This window comes from Grus americana, chromosome 5 (genome assembly GCF_028858705.1).
Source record: "Grus americana isolate bGruAme1 chromosome 5, bGruAme1.mat, whole genome shotgun sequence".
In the NCBI taxonomy this organism is placed as follows: Eukaryota; Metazoa; Chordata; class Aves; order Gruiformes; family Gruidae; genus Grus; species Grus americana.
The window spans coordinates 59,664,017-59,681,437 of NC_072856.1; the positions used below are offsets into that span (position 1 = coordinate 59,664,017).

The window sequence follows — 17,421 nt, forward strand, 5'->3', positions numbered from 1 at the left end:
ATGCATTGAAGTACATTCATAATAAAGCATTTAAATACAGTGGTAACATTTGATTCAAAAGGAAAAGTTTTCTTACATGAGGTAGACTTGGTAGGTTTATGTTTTATGGTTTGTATTTCTGGCATAATTTATCTTATGCCCAACAAAACCAATTTTGGTATTTTTATAGAGGCAGGAAAATATATGTCACTTTCCAGTCACAGGAAAAAGCACAGGATTTTTAATGATAAAATAAATACGTTGTTAATGTGGGTCCTTCATTAATACGTCTAAAGAATGGGGGAAATACCCTTAAATTGTGAATTACACTGTACATTGAAGTCGAATGCATTTTATCAACTATAAATCACAGTAAAGAATTTTCATTGCATTCCATGACAGTAGCATATGCACCGCTTAGTAGATGTCAAAACAGTTGTTATGATAAAAGAAATAAATGTGTGTTTTCTGGCACGGAACTAGGCACGTGACAAATCAATGGCAGCATATACTGACTTGAAAGCTTCTCAGAAGTAACTGTTTCGAAGTTCAGATAACAAAAGACGACAGAATTGTAAGACTATAAAAGAAGAGGTGCATGTTTTATTTATCTGCTTGTAGTATGGACAATAAGCTTTTTTGTGGTGGTAATAGTATATTTCTCTGCTTCAGAACTTAATTTCAGAAGAGGGCAATGTCAAACAATGACTATTTTGTAGTTTTGTACTTCCATAAAATATTTTCTTCTGTTTCATCAGATGAAAATAAACCTATTTGGATGCATGCAGAAGAGAGGGAAGAATGCAAAGTAAGGCCGTTGTCATAAATCTAGTTTGCAGCTTTTACTATTTAAGTTACAAATCAGTTATTTTTCTTCAATATTACTTTTGTTTTAGGGAAAGCAAAAAGATGGCACATCTTTTGGAGAATATGGTGGCTGGTACAAAGCTTGCAAAGTTGACAGGTGGGTAATTTCTTTACAGGACAAACAACGCAGCAATACTCAGTATCTAGAAATGTCAGATTAAAGCATGTTTAAAAAAAAAAAAACAAATCAGATGCTTACTTAGGACTCTAAAAACTATAGTATTAAAAATTCAGGCCCCAAGACTGAGTTTCAGGAACACTAGCAGTTTAAGTCCTGGGGCTGCTTTTAATCTAGGCTGGTTAGATCTAGTAAGTGCCATAATTTACCTCTTGTGTTCTTGGCAGTCCTTCACATGGAAGCGTAGGTCACTTTTCTTTCTTTTTATCCTGTTGGTTGGCATACGTGCTCTTCTTGCCCCAGCAAGACCTCTAGAGAGGGCCAGAAGCAAAAAGGAGACTGTGCAAACAACTGAGTCTTGAGTTTTCTAGGTGGCACAAGAAACAAAGATAAACTGCCACAATTCAGCATTATTTGAGTTTCTAAAGCTTGAAGAATACAGTTTTGTGTGAACGAAAACGCGTACCTTAAAATGGAAGAAGAGAAACAAGGACTTCAGCTTGGATTATACTTGGTGAAATATTTTTTGTTTGCTTTGATTTGTTCCTTAACTGCCTTTTTTTTTAACATGCACGTGGTACAATGTAATAAAAAACCTGCACCTAGTACTGATAATGTTCAGTGATGGCTTTTTGTTTCTTCAGTGTTTGAATTCTTATATTTAACAAGCAACAGGACCTTTGTACTGTTGAAATCTGCTCTTTTTTCTCCATTCTGAACTCTGGGTGCAATACACTTTGGTTTGTTTTTCATGTACTAGTTCATTCTGAGGAAAATTTTTTTCTCCGCTGTTGCTAGAGCAAAATTTCAAGCAACAATACTGTGACTGAGCTAATTCTCCTTGTGTCATTGAAACAAAAATGTCTTGTTGGAGTGTGAGACTTGTTAATGCAATGTGTGATTATTTTTTTTCCCCTTTATTGTTCAAACGTAGTTTGAATGCATAGAAACTGCAAAGAGATACTAAGTGAAAGCTGATGAAAGGAACTAGTCATTTGTTTTGTGACTAACACATGCTGCAGTAATGGTCACTGTACACACAAGCAGGCATATTTTCAGGAAGCTTCACAATTATTCAAATGGACACACTCAGTTTGAGCTAATTTTTCAGCTTGAGATGAATCTGAGAAACACGAGGATACAGCACTCCAGTTTTCTCTTGAGTAGATCTAGAGACTAGTTACTGACTTCCAGTTTCAGGGCTGTTGACTAGTCATAGTGTGAGCCATTAATGCACATTGAAAGGGGTTAACAGGTTTTTCCATTGTACACGAAGTACAGTATAGTATATTTCAAGAGAGATTTATTAAATACTTACAAAAATATGATAAATACTATATTAATTCAAGCTTTTATTAGTTTGTGAATCGAGGGGGGGTTTTTGTGTGTGTGTATACATATACACACTTTTTTCTTTTCTTTAAATAGTCCAACAGTAACGACTACCTTAAAGAACCTTGGGGCACTTTACAGACGACAGGGCAAATTTGAAGCTGCTGAAACATTAGAAGAGGCAGCAATGAGATCTCGTAAACAGGCAAGTATGAAAATTCACTTTAATGGTATTTCTGAATTGTGGTCATGCAGATTTTCAACTTTAGTATCTGTCATACATGCAGAATATGTAAACTTTTAGCTGTTCAGTGTCTGGTGCCAGGTGTTGCCCTGTAATTTCAGTCTGAACTAGTGATAAATCAATACCATCTTAACGCTTGCAAGGTTAATTGCTAGGGCAGTGGCACCGTGTACCAGGGGTGAAATTATGTGGAAAATAGAAGAGCAGAAAATACTCTGTTGGCTACTGGTCCTCAGTTGGCTACGTGTCCTGGGAGAGAGACTGTAGCTGGGGGAAAATAGAGAGTTCTTCTGTTGATAATCTCCTTTGCCAGTAATGCTGTTCAACCTTCAATAAGGAGCTGTCAAACTTAGAAATGTTCTGTTTCTGCATACAACTGACTGACTGGTGCAGACCTTCAGAAGACCATTATAAATTTATCAGTTGCTGTTTCTGTTACTTTTGCAAGCTGATGGGATAGATATTACAGTTTAAGGAGGGACTATAATTCTTTTAATGTGGAAAAGTTCTGTGCTGTCTCTGCTCTCAAATCTGCTGTTCAAGTAACCCTTTCTCACAGTCTTAGAAGGTGGGAGAGAGTTTGGTTTTGCTGGGGTTTTATTGGCTTTTTGTTTTTCCTTTCCCTTTTGGATGATTTGATACAATGGCTTTTATAAAAGTACATAAGACTAGACAAGCGAACATGGCTTGTCAATCAGTGTTAATGTGGAAAACAAAATAAGAAAATATAAGTGAATAAAAAAAAAACCTTGAAAAGTTCAATTTTAATTTCATTTTTATACAACATAGTAAATAAGACTTGTTTTGGTTTTGTTTTTTTTTTCAGAAGTGGTTTGTTTTGGTTTGTTTTTCTTATAAGTCCATATGAAATTCTAAACTCAAATTCTAAATTGAAGTAAACTGACTTAGATGATGGATCATATCTTTATTGATAACATACTGGTTTTTATTGGTTATACTGATTTGAAGTTGTATTTTGAAGAATGATACTGCAGTGTCTCATGTATATAGAAGCAGATGTCTGGAAAGGGGAGAGAGCAAAAATGTTCCTGGCAAACCTCATGCTCTTCTAGTGAATTCAGTAACAGTTCTCTTTCATATAAGGTGGTGTAAGTTCTTTCTTCCACAAAAAATGATGGAAAACTTGCAAGTGTTTGTATGAATCTAGGAGAAAAGTTCTTCAGCAAGGAAGATTCAAGGGTAGGAGGGAAACAGTTGATACAGATACTTCCTTTTACTGAGGATGATTTTTCACATACTTTTACTGAAGGGTCATTTTTGGTGTCTGTCATTCAGATGTGATTTGAAAATAAGAAATGAACGTGCACTGCATCTTAGCATATTTGCTTTGGTTCTTGGTTCTACTATTACCATTACATGTGCTAATTTTTTAGTGTGAACAGATAGAACCAGGATAAATTGGCATAATATAATAGTAAAAAGAAGACTGGAAGAAAACTTAGCTTGTAGTTCTGTTTGTTTCCTTTTTTTATCTTTAAAAAACCCCCAAACAAACCTGAAACAAAACAGAACACCAGCTTTTCAAGTTCAGATTTTTACTGTGAAGCCTGGAATTGATTATTTGGAAATTAAGGATGGGAGGATCTTGCTATTGGAGGAGTCTTTTTTAGAGTCCCTGTTTACTTAGCTCACTTTTGGCTTGTCAGTACCATTGGAAAAACTGTTCCTTGTCTCCATTTTCCATAGAGCCTGTGGGAGGCTTGCTGCTGCTACTTTATTTTTATTAAGCATGCTTCAGATTTTCATTGGTGCATCATATACCACCTCTACAATATGCTGTAATCTATCACATTACACTCAGCACTAGATTTGGATGTGCAGGAAACAATGCTGTCTTACTAGCAGCATTTAACACTACATTTCTGTTTTAGGTCATTAAAGTAAAGGAGGACAGACAGGGTTAATGCATTTCCCCTTCTGAGCTAAAAGCAAAGAGGTACTTTGTTCCCAGGTGTGGAAAAGCATCAGTTCTCCACAGCTCTGTTCTCCTTCATGCATGTTTTGTTTGCTTTAGCTGCTGGGTATATATGCTAGAGTTTTGAAGACCAGCGACGTTCGTGATTTTAAATATTTTTATGCTTTTAATGTTCTGGGCTGCTAAAGGAATTGGTGCAAAAGCAGTTTTGAGCCTACGCTTCTCTACCATCTGTGAGCTCTAGCCACTCTTCTGTGCCGTACAGCCACATGGAAGTGAAAATGATATGAACATTCTATGTTGGTTGCATGCTTCCTTGTGTGTGGAATTCCATTTGGGAGGGCTGTTCTGTTCTTCAGTGGAAAGTAGCTATATGGGAACCAAGAACCTGATTTCTCTATGTCAGTAAAACAACTTTAATTCTTATTCATGCACTTGTTTTAAGCAGAATTTTGCTTGATTTTTATTTTCTGTGTTGTGGTAGACTTCATGGATTTGTTGCAGCACTTCCCTGCTGTGTTTACTGCTAATGCTGCACAGTGAAAGATACAGAGTATTTTCTTATGTGTAAGGCATTCATCTGGGATTTCTTCCTATCAGCAAATACCATTTATGATGTAGAGTAGATTTATTATAAAGAAAACTGAAAATAAGTATGATTTGAGCTTTCTTATTTTCTAGTTTCTGTGTTAAAGATTTTTCCTTTTTTTTTAGTGCAGGGTTTTCATAGAAAGTATTTTAGCACTTTTAAGATACTTAGGATCATTTGGTAATGGATGAACATTCTTTAATAGAAAGTAAACACATGGTCAAAGATATATTGACATATATGTAGTCTACTCTGTCTATTATAACCTTATTTTATATATTAACTCTTTCTGAAGGATAAATTATATTACTGTATTGTGTCATATGTCAGTATTTTTAAATAACATAACTGTGTCTTAGGTATTCAGACATCTGCAGCATTCTTTCCAAAGGTGGGTGAATACTGCACCATTTGATAGGTGGAAATTTGAGAATTGCATTGACTGTTCATGATCTCTAAATTGCTTAAATATTAAGCTGGTGGCCAAATGGCTTCAGGTAAGCGACACGAACACCATAAGGCTTTGACATATGATAGAGAAGGAGGAAAAGAATGGCAAGTCACCGAATTCTCAAACTACCAAGCTGTATGCCCACTTCATACTATGTTGATTCCTGCAATGTATAAAGGGCAGCTAATCTTGACTGCCCTTTGAAGCCAGAATCATGGAGTTATGAGTTTGACTTCTTTCTTGATACATTTATTGTGTGTAAGTTGTAGATTAATACAGCTTGTAATAAAATAAAACCTTTTCCTATTTTACCTAATTTTCAGGGTCTTGACAATGTTCATAAACAGAGAGTTGCTGAAGTGCTGAATGACCCTGAGAGCATAGAAAAAAGGCGAAGCCGAGAAAGCCTCAACGTTGATGTGGTAAAGTACGAGAGCGGTCCTGATGGAGGCGAGGAAGTGAGTATGAGCGTAGAATGGAATGGGGTAAGTACAGTACACAGTTTAAGAAAATAACCTAGATTAAATTACCACCATAACAGATACGGTTGTCCATTCACCAGCCTATCATGTTTTCAGTAGTTTCTTGGTTGATCTACTTTGTATCTTGTAATTTTGCAGAATCAATTAAAAAATGAAGAATAACATTTTGTTTTTCCTAACATAATGTAAAAAATTGTAATATTGTAAAATTTTAAAACATCCTTTCTGTTGTTGTCCCGAATGGTGAAATTTCTTCAAGAATCCCAAGCAGTTGTATTTAACTTTAAGTGGTTTAATGCTGATTGAGTGTCCTGGTTGTGGTCTGGTGTACAATTGCTTGTCAGTGGTTTCTTTTTACTGGTAGAAATATTCTGGCAATTAACTCACTTTTGCTTTTGTCCTTTTGATGCCGTGTTTGCCCGAATTTTAAATGTTTCTTTAAAAATACTGCATCCGTTGGAATCACAAAGAACATTTGCTATGGACATGTATTAAGTGTTAGCAGTTTTAGAGCCAGTTAAAGTGATCAATCTAACATGAAAATAATTCCAATCTCCTCCTTACCCAGCTCTTTAGAGGAAAGAACGTAACTTTTCAAACTGCTACACAATCTGTTTTAAGAGGTGGTGCCATTACATAACAATGTGGCAGTAACTTCACATTTCTTCAGTGAAATATTTCTATCACTTTGCCATATTAGAATTTGACTGGAGTCCGGGCTTTTTGTTTCCCATATATTGGCTTCACTGTATAGCACTGATTGTCATAAAGTAAAAACATATATATATAATGTGATTACACTTGCATTTTTCTAACCATTGTTTTCCTTTATTTGAAAGACAGTGCAAGCTTTCAGTTACTGATCTGGCTTATGTAGTTGTTTGCTTCTGTCACCAGCTTTCCCATGCTCTATCCCATTGCTGGCAATGGGATATATATTGCACTGTTAACTAACTCCCAGCTGCAGTTCTGCTGAAAATACTCTGTTAGATTATAAAAGTGATGTTGCCTGCTTTTGCTTTGTGGGAGGGGAAGTAGCCTACTTTGCAATATTGAGTGTCCTGAAGTTTCATTTCTTTTACAATAGCAATCTTTTTTTTTTTTCTTACTTTTTGGGGGTTTTTTTAGCTACATGAGACAAAGTTTAGTATTTCAAAGAAACCTTGAGAAAACACACACTGCTTTACTCTTAAAGGAGAATGTTCTTTCCATCTTTGCTTTTGTCTCTTTATTATTGTTTTCTTGGCATTGGTGTTCTCAGTGCCAAGACAGTCAATCAGCATCTATTGTGAGTAATACTGCATCATTAATAAAGCCGAAGTAAGGTTGGATAACTCTCTCTTTAATTCTCATTTTGCCCATTCAGCATTAGAACTGTGTACTGTACTCCTCCCTTAATTTTCGCTGTACTTTGCATGACTATACGTTCTTAATGGATTAAACTTTTTTTTCTGTTATTGACATTAATTAATCAAGCATGCAGGTTTTGGATTAAAAAGACCATCTGGAAAAGCAATAGACAGTATTTCTAGGTCAATATTTGAATCAAACTCAGTGATAAAATTTGTTGATCTTAAAAATTTAAATTTTCACCTCTGAAGGCAAACACATTTTTCATTTTTAGTGTGCTGAAGTGGCATTGCTTTATTCTCATCTTTGTTATTTCTTTTTTCCCCTCTTAAGGTATTTTGTATTACACGTTTTACATAAAGTGGGCAACTCTCTCTCCCTCTACCCTGCTAGTGTTTCTATCTCACTGCTGTTCTTCCCTCTACTTTATATAGTGTAGGGGTTTTTTTTTTTACCCTCATGTGTTCCCTCCAGACAAAATATTCTGATTCATATGGTAGAAGTTTTTACTTGTGTGTGCGGAGTCTGAAGAGAGGCCTGCCTTTTCTGTTTAAATTCTTCTGAAGTCCTCACGCTGACTCATGTTCTTGGTTATCAGAGAGAATAGGTGGAGTGTGTAAAGCAACAAACTTCAGCAAAAAAATTTTGTTGGAAGATTTATTGTAATTAAGTGACTTCTATATTTAATATTAAGCATGATATGCTTTGATGTAATGTCTTCTGCTCTTACAAAAAGAACTGAAATGTCTGTTGAAGTAAATCTGCCACTGACTATTAAACCAGACATATTAAGTTGAGGTTATGTCCATCCCTTAAAATTAACAGAAGATACTTGAAAATGCAAATAAATACTTGGTCTTAAAAATTCAGAGTAGAAATCCTGAGCTTTGTATCCCTTATTATATTTGTATGTAAAAATGGCAGTGGGTATCTGTAATTGACATTTTTGTAAATCAATCTTGTAGCCAGTTAGAGGACAGATAAAAATCTTCATGGTATGATAGTGTTTAATTTAAGATAATGTTTTTAGTGTGAGGAAGTATGTCTTATTATTCCAGCCTATACGGTTCAAAAAGACAAGCTTTTGGCCACATAAGTCCGCTTTTAGGTGTGAAACGAAAGCAATACATTTCACTACCATAGAGCAGCCGATAAGAGTTGCTCTTTTTTAAGAAGTGTCAGACAGTCAGAGCAGCGTTGTAGCAGATAACTACAAAGTACAGGTGATGATGATGGTGGGGAGGTGTAAGCAAAAGTAATAAGGTGATTCTCATCCTGAATGACATAAAATTTGACCGTTAAACTTTGCCATAGAAATGGATATATCTGTGGGGGTTTTAATTTATTTACAGTAGAGTTAGGAGACTTTTTTAATCCTAAAATCATGCTTAAAAGGTGTTTTGTTAATCATGGAGTCAGTGTTTAACTTGGAAGTTCAGTGTTTTTATTTCAGATTTGAAGTACCCAAAAGCTTGTCTACTTATTCCTAATGTGCTAGTTAGCATAATAAAAGTTATATTCTATACCTACCAAATTTGTCTTGCCTTTTGTTCTTTGGATCATTATCACTTCTATAGCATCACTGGTTTAAGACCAGAGGAATAATTAGCCTTTTCACTGATCTAATACTTCCAATTGGAATTTAGACTTCAATTTATTCAGTCCTGCAAAGCTGAAGTCTGTTTTTAAAAGTGTGAGCAATATATGCAGTTTAGTTTGAGACATAAATACTTGGTTAGATGTTGATCTTCTAATCACTTAGTAGCAAGGCATTTTGCCATTTCCAAGAATAATTTTAATTACTGTTCAATCCTGTTGCTATATAGGTAAAGGCTCTCAAAATTGTTACCTTAAGACTCCGTCTGTACTTAACACAGAATGGAAAGCGTGTAATTTGAATTACAGTTTATATTAAAAGGTGGATTCTTTCAGCTGTTCCACTGCATTAGGGAAAGTTCTATGTTATAAAAAATACTCATGAGGTCAGTTGGAATCTAATTCCTTAAAGAAATGAACAGAATTTTGTCTGGAGGTTAGGGAAGACCTCTTTCTTGCAGTTTTGTTTCAAAGAAAATTCCTGACAGAAGTTAAAGCTGAAATGAATGCACCTTGCTCTGTTCCTTTCTTCTGTTGTTTTTTTCCCCCCCTTATTTTTGTGTTAATGTCAGCTGAAAAAACAAGTCCTTTATTTACAAAATGTAATACTAAAGCTATCCCTTCTTAAAGGTGTTCTGTATTTTGTAATTCAAACTTACAGAATGCACAGCATCATTCATGCTTGTTTGTAAGTCGCATATTAGTGATACAGGTGAAACCGTATAAAACCGTACGTTCTGGTAATTGCAAGGGCCTGCACTTTGTACTAAGGGCAGTGCAAATGCTTCCTCTGGGGAGAAAATTGTCTTGAATGTGACCTAGAAATACTGTAAACATAACTGTTCAAAATTTGAAAACTGTTGAATTTTTCCCAACAGTTTCATTCAGTTTTTCTCTCTCCGTTTCTGACAGGCCTAGATGCCTTTTGTGATTCTTATACTGTCTCCTGCATGACGGGCGTGCACCATCTTCAAGCTTTAACTTCTTTCTTCAGTACTGACTGCTGTGTTTTAGCAAACCCCTTAAGATTCTTGTCAGAGCTACACTTCCCTGTAAACTGGCCATTCCTTCAGTGCTGGTGTCTTTTTTTGGTTTTCTATTTCTGTACATGTGTAGCTTTGCCAGATATGTATCTAGTCATACAAAATGTTATTACAACCATTTGCTGTGTAATACATTAGTAAAAAAAGCAAAAACCAAACCCAAACCAAGTAATGATGAACTTTATAAGTAGCTGTTCACTATGGAAAAAAGGTAGTTAAAAATATCACACAAGGTATTATTGAAATGGCATGATGGTGATCTTTACAGGAGAAAAACAAAACCCGTAAAAGTAAGGCATGTTCTTCAAGTGCTTTAAAATGTATTTAGAGACCTATTACATGGTTAACATCAATATGGAACTCTGGATGTCTTCACTTATGATTATTCTAAAGTAGCATTGCTGTTTAGTCTTTGTGTGAGATTTTGGCAATTATGCTTTTCTCTACTAATCTTGGTGTTCAGTGATTTGTGTATTTGTCTTTCTAACTTCTAATAAACTCACTCCAACTCAGGTGTCTGTCTCTGTCTGCTTAGTAGTACTTTACTTTCTTCTTTTACAATTCTTCTTTCTTAATCACATAGGATTCCTATGAAGTAGGAAGTGGTCACTTCTAATCTTACTAAACTTGGGTTTGGGTTAGTTGTGGGGGGTTTTTTTTAAGAGTAAAAAGTTTAAAAATAGTATTGTCGTCGGAGGTTGTTTTGCATCAGCACAGCACTGTAAAACATGAATGCAATGTATGAAAAATTCATTTCATCATGTTTTACATTTTCTTGGTGAATGTTAAAATGAAGCATAAGAATTTAACCATACGTGTTTCTGATCAGAAGTGTTTTTGTTTAAGGATTTTAGGATTAATTAAACATGTTTGCAAGTAATGTAGATGTTTAGAAAAAATAAACCAGGGTTGTTTTTTTTCTCAGACTCTGCTGGAATGCTTTTGCTTGGGGCTTGTACTCTGTTAAAACCATGCACTTATATGACATGGTAACATGGTGATGGTGAATTGTTTGACTACTGTGGTGGGGTTTTATTAATTATTATGAATTGTGGCTTGAGCATGTCTTCACATGTTAGAAATCTTTGTTACAGTTTGGAAGGAACCCTTTTGTTTTGGTAAAGCTGTAGCTATATGGTATTATGTCTTTGGGTAATTGTACCAAGTATGTATTAATAGCAATAAAAACTTTTTTTTTCCTTAGTGAAATATTTTTGAACCAGGTTTGGGGGAGGGCAACAAACTCTTGCGTTTTCACGTTTGTTCAATTTTTTTCAGGATGGCACTGGATCTTTAAAACGCAGTGGCTCCTTTAGCAAACTTCGTGCTTCCATTAGACGCAGCAGTGAGAAGCTGGTTAGAAAGCTGAAGGGAGGAAGTTCACGAGACAGTGAACCAAAGAATCCAGGGTAATTATCTATTCTTAGCTGTGCCGGTGTGCCCTCGTTCTGTGCCCCCACTGTAGACTAGTGCGATACCTAGGGCAGTGTTTTCTTCTCTGCTTAGCTAACTGCATATCATACAGATTTGTATCTCAAAGAAATATAAAATAGAAAATAATTTCTGAAACTGATAATGAAAGTTCTGTAACATTTGAGGAATTATATTTGCATTTAAGAGTTAACTCGACTTTAACAGTGTTTCTTCCTTTTTTACTGCTTTAGCTGCTTGAAGAACAGAAAAGCCTCATAGAATTATTGATAAATGTTAGTTACCTGCAAAATTCTCCTTTTCACACAGCAGTGAAGAATAATAAATGTTACTGATTTTTAAAATAAAAGCTTGACTACAACTAACATTCTCGATATAGCTTAATGTCTTGATATATTCTTTATACATTGCTGTGAGTATAAAGAGAATTCCTGACTTGAGCCCTTCTCAGTTTCTATTTTTGGAAAACCCATATTTCAGAGAGCAGAGGAAAATGTTGAAAAACTTGAACCTAGTTGTACATCTCATTAACATTTTGGCCTCAGTGAAGTCAGTGGTAAAAATTCAAATTTTAATGAAGTCATCTTCTCTTTCCTATTTACCATATGGGTATGGGTTTGGATATATGTAATATTTCTAATAAATGCATAAAAACATTCATCATTTATTGGCTGCTGCAGAGAAGTAGAAATGTTAAAATGTACTATTGTTTTTATAATAGCACTTGGGGGTGTTCCCCCTCACCCCCAACATAATTGCAGTCAGTTTTCAAGGTTTTTTCCCTTGCTGTGGAAAACCAGAACTCATTCAGTTGACAGGAAACTGTATGACAGTGTGAATTTGAATTAGCCTTTAAAAGGGTTAAATTGGAGAACTTGGAGTAACTTCTGATGGAGCAACTGGACCTATGAGTAGTATAGTAGGTGACGATGATGGGTAATAGCTGAGACAGTGATTTGGAACAGGTTGTCAATGTGTTTTTGTAAGTGCTCCAGTGAAGTTTTGCCTTACTGTTTTTATGGGGCTGTAAAACATTGTGTACAGCTGCAAAACATGTAGAATCCTCTTTCTTGCCTATCTGTTTCAAACTCAGACTGATCTGATTTTTAGAAGTTAATTAAAATTTTACTCTCGGCTGCCAGAGACTGATGTTGAAGGCACTGAATTAAATTCAAGGTCAAAAATCCCTTTGCATTTATTGGGGCATCATTAAGAACTGACTCTGAGATGATAGATTTGGAATAAACTGTGAAAAACATGTAATTAGAAGAAGGAAATGTGTAAATATAAAATGCTTTAGGGAAAAGAAGCAAATGCAAGCCAAAAGAGAATAAAAGGGATTTCCTTCTTTGTCTTCAGTATTAGAATTTTTGTATGTTGGTTTTCTGTTTCTATCCAGTTCTGTCTAGAGTTCATACACCATGGTTCAGGTATATTCTTGTATGAAGAGATGCATATATGCATAGCTAATTTTGCATTTTCTCCTCATTTTTGTGAGACATGGAAAGGTTTTTGGTTTCTTAAAAGCCAGGAGTTTTTATTCCTTATTCTCTGTAGTAGAGCTAATTTCTTCTGCAGATAAAGCAGTAACTGCGTGCTTATAGGTGTAGGAAATTACACTTATGTATAACTGAAGACATTTGGCTTTCCAGTGTCCCATAAGAGCTCCTCGGCCTTTTTATTGTCTGCGCTTCGGTAGTGTTATTCGGCCAATGTAGAAGTAATCCACCCACATTAACATTAATTATATCGTGGGGCCTGTATCACCAGACAATATTTCCTGAAAGACATTAATGTGAAACAAATTTGAAAACCAGGCAGTATCTTTCTTGCTTTCCCCTTTTTGACAAGATATTCTTGTTTTTCAGATGTTACTATAGTTCTCAAAGAATAATTTATTTTTAAAACTTGCAATAAGTGTATTGGCAGGCTTTTATGTAGATATGCACATTGACTGTAAGACAAGAAATACTACAATTTTTGTTCTTGTATGATACAGAAACTTTAAAATCTTAATTTATATTTGCACTTGTTATTAAACCAGCTATGTAGATCATGAAGAGTAGCTATACATATTGATATTTCAAGAAGTCATTTTGATTGTATTTTCTGAAGAAACTTCAGTAAATAGAATGATTTTTTTTATGCTTCTGAGTTTAGTAAAGGGATATTCAGGTTTTATTATGCAAACGTTTGGTTTTAGTGTGTTTGCTAAACTGAATACTGAGATAGCGTGCATATATATATATAAAATACGCTAAATAAATCATTTTTGCTATCGAGTCAGCCAGTCTAGGTAGAAGACTTCCTGTGCCTCCCTCCTTACCAGCACACCCCTGGTGCTGATACTCTGCTTCTGGAAATAGTAACTGACCTGAAAATAGTAACTGACAGTGCTGGTGGGATTCTAAATGGGAAACACTCAAATAGAGAAACATTAATATCACAGTGTGAAAGAAAGGCATAGTTTTCATGGTGTTGCTTGATACATAAAGTTGGAGAGAATAAAGTGGAAGACTCATCAGTTTCTTTAAAATCGTGCAAAAGCCTTTTTGACAAAGAACAAATCTCTTAAGAACTGTTCTTTGAAATCCACAATACCTGAAGCATGGTACTACTTCTTTCTTTATCGTCTATCAGAATTCAGTTCTGCAGTAACTTAACTTTGCTTATCTAGTGTTAGGTTTGATTTTTTTTTCAATTTTAATAGTTTGATCGTATAGCAGAACAGTTAAAATTTGTAATTTAAAAGGGAAAAAAAAAAGCTTTCATTATTGCTATTACTTATGCACCAGGAAAGCGACTGCATGTGTCCTTGCTGTTTGGGCAATCATGTTTCTAACTCAAAGGGCATTAAAAGTGCATTTGCCAAACTGAAGTTAAGTATGTTGATTTTTAGAAGAGAAAAACCCACACATAGTATTATCTGGCATGTGGTAATTATTTTTTTTTAATTAGCACTTCAGCAAGAACCTAAAACTGCATGTGTAAATTTTTACTGGTGGATAGTCTATTTCCCTGGAAAATTTTTACTGGTGGATAGTCTATTTCCCTGGAATGTTTTCCATAAACCTTTATGCTCTTCTTGAGACTTTTATGTAACATTTTGTTTGTGTTTTACAGATTAACTTCCTTCGACTTCCATATATAACCTCTGTTGTACATGTTTCCTTGAATAAATGAGAGGTGTATATCGTGCATGAGTCCTTGCTTTGTTGTTGCTAACACTCATGTCAAATATTTTAAGTTGTGTGCATTCTAGCTTTTGAAAGGTTCAAATTTAACACTAGGAAAACCTAGTAAGCCTGTGTTATGTGGCAGCTGTTGTCTGTGTTAGTGTTTTGGTTCATTATTCTGCTAAGCCTTTGCTTTATGAAAGCATTTAAAACTCGTGCTTGACTTTGACTGTTAGTAGTCTTGCTTCAGTAGAAAGAAAACTGGTTAATTTATCTGGTGTGATCTGTATGGATAAACCTTTCCATGTTATTGGAAGGCATTGGAAAATTTGCATTGGCCAGTTGTCTCTAAAGCTGGAGGTAGTGCTGCTGATCAGGGCCTCGCTGTTGTCTTGTGAATAGTTCATCAAATATGTATTCAAAGTCCTCATTTAGTAGGCTTGAAATAGTTAAAGAGCTAGTGAAAAATCAACGTTCTGTGTAACGTACAGACAATTTGGGATAAAGGACAGCAGACATCCCTGTCATAATCACTGTGATGATAGGGAGCTTAAGGCTTATCTTGAATTTCATTACACGCTTTAACATATTTTTGTTAAATTTTGTATATGTTTGAGAAAGGTAGATAAATTATTAACCCTCATCACAAACAGCAGTAGATATTTTGATTGTCAGTAGCTCCTGTGTAGGTGATTATTTTTTTTTTTCCCCTCATCTGTTGCTTTCAGTACAGTAGCCTAGGGCTGTTGTTACCACTGTTCGGAGCATTGTCAAGCCAAAAGCATAACCGGAGTTAATAGCAGCAACCATGTTTGTTTCCCTTCACTTTGAAATGTTTAAAATCAAAGGATTTTGAAGTGCTTTTTGAAATAGATTCTGGAGACTTACCTAGATGAGGCAGAAAGTACTACACTAATGGTTTTTGTAGCTTTTCCAAGCTACAAAAAAGTTTGCCTACGTGACAAACTTACTCATGTTTTGCATTTTTTTCCTAAACTGTCTGAATGTTTTGATGCTTTTGTAAGAAGCCGCATAAAATTGAAACTGAGAATTAGCTAATTAAAGATCGATGCTAAGTCAGTGTATTAATTGATGTGCTTTAAAAATTGGAATTTTGAGTTGAAATTCAAGCAGTTGCCTGAAATGTTTTAGCTCTGAGGAGCTCATAATTTTTTTTGTTTTATATGTAATTTAGAACCAAATATAAACATATTCTGAGGGATAGTCATAACTACATAACTTAGATGAGTTTTGGGGCATTGTTCGAACTCCCTTAACTGTGTGTTGCTCGTTGTTATACTTGTGTTGTTAGAGCTGTTAGTTTTCAGCTATTCTGATTGGTTTATCCTTGCATGTTCACTGTCCTGGTTGCAGCATGAAGCGTGCCAGTTCTCTGAATGTTCTTAACATGGGTGGCAAGGCTACTGAAGATCATTTTCAAGTAAGAAGCCCTACAATACTCTTACAAAAATAGATATCATTAGTAGGGTTTGGGATAAAAAGAGTATGATAAATAATAAACCAACAAACTCCCAGTGATTGGTAAAATCCTACTTCAGTAAGATGTTTAAAGCGTATGCTTAAGGCATCGTTCCATAACACTTTTGTGAATTATGCTTAATTTTAAGCAGGGGCTTAAGTCCGACCAGTAAAGAGCATTGGCTTTAATGATGTTAAGCAGTCTCTGGCTTTGGACCGTCTAACTATTACAGTGGATATGAAACTTCTGGATTCTTATGTTCTTGTAAACACTAATTAAAAAAACCAAGAACTTTTAAAGCCCAGTTACTAAATATTTTTTATTTCAGCCCCTTTATTCCCAAGGGTCCAATCATCTTAATTGCTGTACACTTTCAGATTTCCCTTAAATGTGACTTCAGGTGTTTCTGAGGTTGTACAGGAGCAGTCTCTAAAGGGTTGTCTGATCTACGTTGTGCTTCTGCTAATATCAAATCTTATTTTGCTTAACTGTAGATGGCGTGCCCGATTCCTACTTCCCATTTCCTGTTTTTACCTAATAAGTCACTGTTTCTTATGTCAAGTAAGCTAGCAATGCTGTGCGCTCTAAACACTGTTATGCACCATACTAACATGGTAACTGCAACTAATTTTAGGAAGATAAAATTGCTTCTGTACTAACAGAACTGTACGTAAGGATCTTCATCACTAGTTGTCCTACTAATAGCAAGAAAGCCCAAACTGTATGGCTCCTGTTTTACTGTTGAGTGGCATAAAGGTGTCTTAGCTATATTATCTCTAATGAGCGTACTGCAGAGTTTTCTGTGGTGTACAATGTATGCAAAACTTTGCTTAGGCTGAACTTCAACCAAAAAAAAAAAAAAATCCAGGGTAAAGTGTAACACTCTGCAGCAGCAGCACTGAGGTTTCACAAAGTCATGCCCTTGGTGCCTCTAAACTGCATCCTTAGCGTGTAAGTGATGTGACTTCAGTGGCGTAATTTGTGTGTGCACTGCAATATTAAAATTAGTTCTTATTTCTTGTGAACTTTTCTAGTTCACCCACTAGACACTCATGGCAATTCCCATAGATGGGCTCTTGCATTTCTGGTGAGGCTTGGGTCAGGATTGCAAAGGGTGTATATACATAGCAATAGATCTTTTCAGTTTTGCTAGTTTGTTGAAAGTTGGGGTAAAAGGTATTTATTAGAATACAGAAGAGCATCCCCCTACCCAGCACGAACAAGGCCCGTTCTCCATAGTTCCTTTTATTTGTTTGTTCCTGTTTGTTAAAAGTAGTACTTTTGTTTATTTGCTTGAACTGTCTGGACATCTGCTTAATTTGTTTGTTTGTTTTCCCCTTCACACAG

At 35.3% G+C, this 17,421-nt stretch overlaps 1 protein-coding gene across 5 annotated transcripts in view; it reads left to right on the plus strand.

The window, feature by feature from the left end:
- Positions 1-17,421, plus strand: part of KLC1 (kinesin light chain 1) — a 51,378-nt gene that overhangs the window by 28,922 nt on the left and 5,035 nt on the right. The window contains exons 10-15 of one of the 5 annotated variants that reach the window (XM_054827411.1): positions 738-787; positions 876-943; positions 2,393-2,501; positions 5,840-6,001; positions 11,266-11,396; positions 15,969-16,035. In XM_054827411.1, coding sequence (XP_054683386.1) covers positions 738-787; positions 876-943; positions 2,393-2,501; positions 5,840-6,001; positions 11,266-11,396; positions 15,969-16,035 — 587 coding nt within the window. Of the gene's footprint in view, positions 1-737; positions 788-875; positions 944-2,392; positions 2,502-5,839; positions 6,002-9,856; positions 10,501-11,265; positions 11,397-15,968; positions 16,036-17,421 lie in introns of those variants that run through there. The other 4 variants (XM_054827412.1, XM_054827416.1, XM_054827413.1 and 1 more) reach the window with 4 other exon arrangements.